We start from the raw sequence: 9,461 nt of genomic DNA on the forward strand, positions 1-9,461 counted from the left end.
ACATGGATCAGTCTTAACAAACATTGATCAGAGCAAACATTTATTTTAAATTAAAAGATGCTATGATCACAAACAATAATCAACATGCTGTGTGATCCAGGCTCAGTGTGTGAACCTGATCCTGGAGTTAATGCTGATACCATTTTTAGCAACTAAGCAAACGAATGAATGCATTGAAATCAATGGGCCAAATTGATTTCCATTATATCTGGTATGCAGTTGTCAATAACACCAGGAACTCAGCACAAGTTACAAATTGATAGTTTAGTTAGAGGAACTACAAACATGATGCATAGAATAATAATGAAGGAACTTTGGCTCACAAAATGATTTTTTTGTCTTGAGAAATACATTTTGCATCCTGCTCTTTTTTGAAGTGGATGTGGCTCTCAGAGACAACACTTGTCCTGCTCAAAATGTGTCTTCCAGTTTATTTCTCCCTCTTATTCCTCACAAGGAATCAAAGATAAATTATCCAGAAAGAACACAGCAATATGCAAAGGAACTGTTATAAATAATTTGCCACATCATTAGTTTCTCCTCTGTTGATGTTGTAATATCTCCACTGGTGAAAACCTGGACATTTATTGATGAGCTTGAAAGCTTTTCTGCCATCTTCTGGCAGCAAACATGAAGGCAAAGTTGTGTGTCTGCGTTTGTGAGTAAAGTGACTTACAGAGATATATGAACACATCCGGTGCACAAAATAAAACTTTTACACAGAAGTTAGGCTTTAACTAACCACTAGACTGAACTTCTGGTTGCTCCTCTAAAATAAATGATTGTACAATGTTGTTTAACCTTTGTCAGAACAGGTCAAAAGAGAGAAAAAGGCAGAGAGCTGAACAAAAACAGGAAATGTATCCTTCCAGTTCTTCTCATTTTGGCAATATCGAAGCTCGTTTAGTTGAGGTAAAATGAAATAAACTGAAATCAAACTGAACTGGACTGAGAGAGAGAACGAGAGACAGAGTGACACAAGCAGCTTACGATGAAGTGACTGATCCAACAGGATTACATGTTTAAATGGAGCTTAGGAGAGAGAGAGAGAGAGAGAAGAAGAGACCGGAGAGACCGGAAGGGTTTTATGGAGGAAAAGAAATGAAAGATGTGGCTATTTAAGGTAATTAATGCTTTAACACTTAATAGATCATAACAGACAAGGAGTTAAAGAAAATATTTTGATTTAATCAGATAAATGTCAGGTGAAAATATGTAGATCCACATCAACCTTTGCAGCAGTAACTAAAATTATATTATTGAGCACCAAGAAATAAAACAGAATATAAACAGATGTAGGCCTATATAAATATATTATAAATATAAAGTCAGGAAGAAGAAAATCAATTCACTTGTAGGATGCTGCTTACAATCTAAACACTCTTAACTTTGCATACCAGTGTGTGAATCAGTCATGATGGTGCATGAAGTGGTGCAAGAATTTACAGGCACCTAGCTTCAAATACTCTTCAATTAAAACCTGCCTGTGTTAAATGAAACTATCTCACATTTCTGTGAATATGGACTTTGTTATTATTAATATAATTTCAGAGAGCGAGTTCCTGTTACTTAACTGCTTGAAATTTGAGCTGAAGCAACAGAAAGAGGAGGAGGCCCACAGGAAAGAGAAAGTAACACAAAGCAAGAGGGACGGGCTGTAGATTGGGACAGCCTGTATCTGTATCTGCTCGTCTCTGCGTTCATTCATGCCTGTGCATGTGAATGGCTGACAGCTCTGCCTGGAAAGTAGCTTTACAGGAGTGTCTAATGTAGATTGCTTTGCTTGCAGGTTATTAATACTGCACTACTGTCCTGATAAGGCTTCCCTCTAAGTTCAAAGGTTACTGAAGTTCAGAGAGTGCCGAACAGGGCTAAGCTTTGGCATAAAGGTAAGACGAGTAAAGTATATGAAGGTAAATATGTTGTAAAATGCGAGAGCTTGTAGACTTGAACTTGTAGAATACTTATGTTTCATGCACTTTTTGATGGTTGAATTCATTTACATGTTTATGTTTCTCTCAGTGTGCTGTTGCATAATCTGAGCTGTGCAGAGCTGGTAGACAGGTGTGTGCTCTACACTCACTTTGTTTATCAGAAATGTAATGTTTTCAGCAGTGCAGAATGAAGAAGCACTCCTTTACTTTAGTAAAAAGTATCAATACCACAATGTACAAATACCTCATCACAAGTAAAAGTCATGCATTTAAAATCCAACTTAAGTAAAAGTACCAGCTAAATTCACTTAAAGTACTCAAGTAAAAGTACTGATATACTAAATAAATTTAACAAAGTACATTGTTAAAACTGATGAGTCATGCATAGGCAGCATTTTATAGTTGTAGCTGCTGGAGGTCGAGCTAGTTGCTTTGTAAGCATAACCAGATAAATCTCAAGGGCCTTGAGATGATTGATTGAGTAGAAAAGAAAAAAATATATAGTTCTGCTACATACATTTGGATTAATATTTCAGAACTTTTCTTTAATCTTTGCATTTTTGTGAGTTTAACCTCTTTGGGCCTCAAACAGTTATTTATTTGAAACCACGTGAGGTGAAATGTCTCTATGGTGTAACTGCAAACAACTCAAAGACATCTGGAACATGACAGAGACACAAATACAAACTGATTTTTGTAAAGGGCCCACAAGCCAAAAAGTTTGGGAACCACTGGTTTAGTCTTTAATAATGCGGTGTAATTTATAAGCTCATCATTATGTTATTTTATGTTAAATTTGAATCTGAAAAGTAACTAAAGCTGTCAAATAACTGCGATAACTGGAGTAAAAAGTACAATATTTCCCTCTGAAATGTAGAGGAGTGGAAGTATCAAGTGGCATAAAATGAAATTACTTAAGTTAAGTACAAGTACCATAAAATTATACTTACAGTAAGTACAGTACTCGAGTAGATGTACTTAAATGAAATGTTACATTCTACCACTGGTTTCCAGGTATCTATGTTACATTTTCAATTAAATGAATGCTGACAGTATATAGCAGTTTATGAGCTTTGACAGCTGATGTTGTAAAATAAAGATCCGACTGTTTACTTGGTAATATATCAGTGTGTATGACAGGCACAACACTGGAGTGTTCAGGCAGTGCAGTTTTTTGGTACTGAAAAGCAGACTGTATTTATGAAAATAACATACAGAATCAGTGTGAATCTGTCCACATTATGAATCTGATGTATAAATATGGTAATACTGCATGTGTATTAGATGCAACCCATGTGTAAAATCTTAATTGCAGTTGTATAAAAGGGAGTTTTAGAGAGAGACTTCAGAGAGGACAGTGAGGTAATTTTCTCAATATGTTGGGGCCTCTAACAGCAGCTGTATCCCATGTGGTTTTTAGTGTTGACCTTAAGACACTGAGCAGTAAGAGGTCCTTTCACAACCACAACATGTCCATATAGCAGTCAGATTCCTGACTAAAACTATGAAAAGAGAGGATTTAAATCTGGTTTCTCTTTACTCTTCTCCTATTAAAAAAGAAAACTATTAAAAGATCATGTTTTATCACTTTGAAAGCTTTCAAGCTTTAAAAATTGAGCTGACAAAAAACACTTTGTTAACTTCTATGAACCATAAACAGAGAAGTTGTAATAACTGAAAACTGCTTGATGGTTTCCGGTTTCAGGAAAATACTGCATACTCTTCCCTACAGCTTGTGTGCACTGATACTTTGTGTACCTCTCTGTGTTTTCTGGTTTGACCTGTTTTTGCCATAAATTTAAATTTGCTCAGTCGACTGTTACCTCACCCTTCTTTCACCCCTTTTCTTCTCTTAAAGTCACAGAACAAACAGGGCTCTCAAAATACCCATAAAACAAACTAATATCACACTAATTAGGACAAGAACTCTCACAGTATTGCAACAGTGGTATAAATGTAGTGTCAATAAGAATCCTTTATTTTTCTCCCAGAATCAAATGGTTGAAGAAAAGTTTATGTATGTTTAAGGTGTTTAACAGGTTTGATGTGTTTGCTTTACAAAACACAGTTAGATGTATGTAATTTAATAGTTTAAACCGCATCATTTAAACTGCATCAATAACTGTGTCAACTGTAATTCCCTCCATTTAAATCAGAACATTAAATTTATTTTGCTTACTGTTTCACTTTAAACTCAACTTAAATTCAAGAACCGGGATTCATGATGCAATTCACAATTTAATTATAAACCAACCAAAACCATGAAAATAGAAATCTAAAACTTAAATATCACAGACATTGTTTAACACTTTAATGCTTTTTTATACATACATACACAGTGAGACTGTAGGAGGAGAGTTTTGTGTCTATTTGTCATTCCAGCAGCTGTTTGTTCCCATTTTGTCACTTTAGATATAATGTCAGTTACATACAACCATGTAGCTTGGAAGAAATAACCTTTAAGTGTTCAAAAGACGGTTTTTGAGACTTTCGTCCCTGTCAATGATTATCTTGAGATTTACATAACCTTCAGAAACACTTAGGATTTATTACTTCTATTAGCAAACAAACAACACAAAAGTCAGACTAGCTGTTATCTGTTTATAACCTCATTTACTGAACGTATTGACAACAGGAAGAGTAAACAGACAACAACAGTTTTTTGGTGTTCAGGAAGGCTTCTATGAAATCATTCACAGACAATGTTCAAACATCAAACATTTTAACAGTGCCTGTATAAATTCTAATGTTATATTTACATCTGGATACTATGTTTATCTAGAGATCCGCTGAGATCTCCTCTGGGTCAGTCACTTATTATGTGAAATGACTCACTGACTGTCCTCCGGTGAGACTTTTGTACTTTTCACCCCAGTTTCTGCCCACAGGCTGAACCTGATTTCACCATCCAGTCACACATTACTGTCTACTGACTGGTTTATGTAAAACGTGTTTACATTTCAAAGAGGTTTCCAGCAGACTGTCAGTGTTTATCTTTGCTTTTAAAGGAGTTGGCTTACTCAGAAGTTGCACAGAGGGTATACAGTATACCAAAGAACAACACTCTTCTAACAGCTAACTCTTTTTTTTGCCTGCTGACAGATGGAGCACGTTTATCTCCCACCATTATCCCGTGTTGCCGTTTGTGGTGGCACCCATGGAAATGAGATGTCAGGGGTGTACATAGTGAGAGAAATGCAGAAACAGAAGGTGGATAAGGCTGGATCTGTTTCTGTAACTGCCGTCCTATCAAACCCATTGGCTGTCGATGCTTGCAGAAGATACATAGAAACAGATCTCAACCGTTGTTTCACAAATGCCTTGCTGAGGTGAGTTGAGAAAAAAATTGCATCGTAACATTTTGAGTCAGTAGCTCTGCATTGTAGCAGGAAAGTAAAATTGCTAAAGAACTGAATGCATGTGTCAGAAAACTTTCTCACATCTTTTGGCCTCCAGTGCCCCCATAACAGACTCCACACCCCTTGAGTTGAAGCGAGCCCAGGAGCTGAACACTCTGCTCGGGCCCAAAGGAAGCCAAGAGGCCGTGGATCTGGTCTGTGACATTCACAACACCACTGCCAACATGGGCCTGTGCCTCATCTTTTACTCCGTAGACTGGATCACCCTGCACATTTTTAAATATATGCAGGTAAGAGCTTTATGGAGTCATCCACACAAATACAAAAAAAGTGACTGCACGACCTGAAAGGTTCTGCCGTTGACTGTTATGGTGCCAAATATCCATTATGAGAAACAAAATACTGGACATACAGGTCTCATAATGTAAATCTTCCACTTAATTTATATTTAACTTTACAGAAAATGCTGCATTTTTTAAAAATGCCACATGGAGATTGAATTAAAAAAGGCGTGTGATGTATTTGTTGAATTCACAGGAATTTAAAGTATCTGAAAACACGAAAATAAATAAATAAAATGAATGAATTACAGACATGTTATTTATAACTTTAAAGTCAACACCACGAGAAGATACATACAGTATAAAAAGCTTTGATAGGAATCAAAGGGTCTGTAGGTTTTCTAATGACTTTAATGTAAGAATGCAAACATTATGAAAAAGTATTTGTCAAAGTACTATTTAATCATCCATCTATGTTGATTTTGTTTTTATAGTCGGAAAGCTAAATGTAAATTAGGTGCTTTTTTTGAAGATCTGCTTCTGTTAAGTTTTTTATTACACTTTAGTCCTGCAAGGCATCATTATTCTGTCATTATTTTTGTCATTATTTTATTGTATGTTGTTTATATGCTCCAGAACCAAAGTTGCAAATGTAATCATGGTCTGAATCTGAATCTTAAATTAATATGCACCTCACTATCTTCCAGGATAAAGCTGTTGTAAAATCATTGTGTGTAAGAATGAGAGGGTTGCTTTTTTAAATTTGACTTGTTTGGTTTTCAGAGCAAGATGACGTCTGCACCCGTGAGAGCAATCCAGCTGGATATACCAATTTCTGAAGCTTACTCCCTAGAATCAGTGGGCAAACATGGCTTTGGTAAGTGTATGTGTGTGTGTGTGTGTGTGTGTGTGTGTGTGTGTGTGTGTGTGTGTGTGTGAGTGTATTTCTGTCCGTATCTGCATGAAACTAAGTAAGAAAGAATTGAAACAATAAATATTGGAGCTGTTTCTCTTGTTCTCTGCAGCGATCGAAGTCGGCCCTCAACCCACTGGAGTGCTCAGAGCTGATATCTATAACATTGTGAAGGAAGCTGTAGACCTCACAATAGAGTGGCTTCAAAAATTCAATTCTGGTGAGAAACAACCCCAAAAAACAAAAATAATATATTTTCTCAATTACAAATAGTTTTGGTCTTATTTGACGAGGGTCTGAGATATCAGCTCTCAATGCGATGGAGGTAACAGCACAAATCTAAAAAGTGGATTTCTCAAAGTCTGGCCACATTAAAACAAAACTATATATTCATAGTTAAATAATGAAATGTGATCAAATATATTTTAATTATTATTTTGGGTGAATCCTTCAACGTCTGACTGAAATTAAACATCCTTTTTTGTCTAGTGCAGCATACATATTCACTCTGTAAATCATTTGTCCTGTGTTCTCATTTGAGAAAAAAAATCCAAAATGGAGAAATTTATATTCTAAATCCTTCAATTTCCTGATTGTGTCTCCTAGTTTTACATTATTTCAATTAAATTCTGTTTCACCATCTTCTTATGTAGCTGGAGTCCTTATCTCGATACAGCAAATCAAATCTTTAATAAAGCGTTAATGTGGGCTTTGATAACAGGCAGAGCAGACGGTCACACTGAGCCTGATTGCATCCTGCTACACAACACAAGAGACTGAACAACAACCCATATTATCTTTCCTGCTAAAGTCTCCTTCTTTTGAAGGAATGAGCCACCAAACAAAAATTCACCAGGGAAAAGTGAACCGCTAATGTCTGTTATCAGGTTAAATAGCTAATTGATGAATATACCTGAAACTTTTGGTCATTGCTCAAACATCCCTGTTGTGGTGACACAGTGTCTGTCCAAGACTTGTAGCATTTCTAATATTTTAAATACATTTTTTCTTCATTCTAATACAAAACTATTAATACATTTAAAAAACATGTTTGGCATTATTTTGGAGTTTTAATGTGATTTCAGTTGGAAGTTACAAAAAGCAGTGTGTAGTCGGGGTCACATTTCAGATGTCTGTGAGTTGTTAACAGCTCCATCAAATAGTGATTTTTCCCTCTAAACTTCTCACATGGTTTCATTTCAATAAATGTTCAAAAGATTCAATATTTCACCAAAAATCACAGATTAGAGAAAAAGACCAAAAACTGAAAATAGATTTATGTATCAGAACTTTGTTTTTTCTTCTTTCCTTTCCCAATAATTATCTCATGACCCCTCAGATTTATCTGGTGACCCTTTGAGGGGCTCGACCCCTAGGAACCAATGGACTAAAATTAACTGTATATAAAGTTGTTCAAACTAGCTCCACCTCCAGCAGCTACAACAGTAACATGCTGCTTACACACTGATGCTTCAGTATCAATAATTTAATAATGTCATATATAATAATTTATCAGTCAGAGAGACCAAACCACTACTTTTACTGCAATACTATATAAGTATATTTTGCTGCTAACACTTATATACTTTAACTTAAGTAGGATTTTTCATGCAGGACTTTTACTTGTAATGGACTATTTTTACATTGCTGTATTGGTAGAGTATCTGAATACTTCTTCCACCACTTTCTGTACCTGCAGGAACTACTTTTGAAGGAGGTGAGGTTGAAGCATACAGTTTGGTGAAGAGCGTAGACTACCCGAGGGATCCTACGACCAATGAGATTACTGCTGCCATACATCCCGAGCTACAGGTACAGTGCAGGACAAGAGACATCCATACATTAAACTGTAGGTCTTCACTTAACCAATGCAACATAAATTATCAAACATGAATTCAAAGAAGCAAAGAACCTATTCGGGAGTCTATTATGCCAAACAGTAAATGTCATATTTGCATTCAAAAGCTGCCCGAGTGCATGGTGACTCACCTGTTATAACATCCTCTGTCTTTCTCTAGGATAATGACTTCAAGCTTCTCCAGCCGGGCGACCCCTTATTCCAGTCATTTTATGGGGAGACGGTGAAGCACGAGGGTGAAGAACTCTACCCTTTCTTTGTGAATGAATGTGCCTACTACGAGAAGAAGATTGCTTTCCATTTAGCTCAGAAGAAAACACTGACCGTCCCGTCTGTCAATGTGAAGAAGAACTGAGAGTAAAGAGACAGAATTAGACCAAGATGTACTGGAGAGATTTTAAATCATAACCACAGAAATAATGTGTACACTCCATGTATAATCACATTTTAAATGATCTCACATAATTCTCAGGAGCAAATACACTAAACTATGCAATGATGATCAAATTTTCTGCAGGTGCTGGATACAATAACATGATTATCTCGCACCTCATTATCTATTACCTCACTATATGTCCGCCACCACCTCTGTGAGGCTTAAAAGAGAGCTCACTGTGCCAAAGTGGTTGTTGATGTTGTACTTGACTGAATGATATTGCACAGGCGCTGGAGTTATAATCCTCCACCTCCTGAATCTATATTAACTAGAATCAATTACTCTAAGGATATTGATCTTTTTGCACTAATAATAATGCAAAAACTGTGTTTGAATAAATGGAAACATGGTTCAATTTGAGCAGTGTTTTGACCTGATTTGGATCTTTTTTAAGGTCAAAGGATTGCTCAGTTGCCAAATGATTTGTGGTTGTTAGTCGAGGAAAAGAGATGAGGTACTTTTATGCAGAGCAGAGAGAGAGAAAGTATCAAAGGACTTTATTTAGTCTGTTATAGTAACGGTTTAAAATTTACAACAGAATTGCTTCATATTGTCTTCACCCGGGTGGAGATCAATAAAATAGACTGATTACACCTGGTACTCTGTGCAGAAGATACACTGTAAACATTAAACTATCACATAATGAAATGATCTCACAACCAGGAAAACTATTGCGATGA

General features: G+C 36.1%; 1 protein-coding gene across 1 annotated transcript; it reads left to right on the top strand.

The window, feature by feature from the left end:
- The first annotated feature begins 1,687 nt into the window (after nucleotides 1-1,687).
- LOC137179812 (N-acyl-aromatic-L-amino acid amidohydrolase (carboxylate-forming) B-like) lies at nucleotides 1,688-9,141 on the top strand. The gene is made up of 7 exons (XM_067584783.1): nucleotides 1,688-1,889; nucleotides 5,037-5,263; nucleotides 5,391-5,583; nucleotides 6,358-6,451; nucleotides 6,600-6,707; nucleotides 8,187-8,299; nucleotides 8,506-9,141. The coding sequence occupies exons 2-7, from the start codon at nucleotides 5,037-5,039 to the stop codon at nucleotides 8,698-8,700; spliced, it is 930 nt and encodes a 309-aa protein (XP_067440884.1). The 5' UTR covers nucleotides 1,688-1,889; the 3' UTR covers nucleotides 8,701-9,141.
- The last annotated feature ends 320 nt before the right edge of the window (nucleotides 9,142-9,461 follow it).

This window comes from Thunnus thynnus, chromosome 3, assembly GCF_963924715.1.
Source record: "Thunnus thynnus chromosome 3, fThuThy2.1, whole genome shotgun sequence".
NCBI lineage: Eukaryota > Metazoa > Chordata > Actinopteri > Scombriformes > Scombridae > Thunnus > Thunnus thynnus.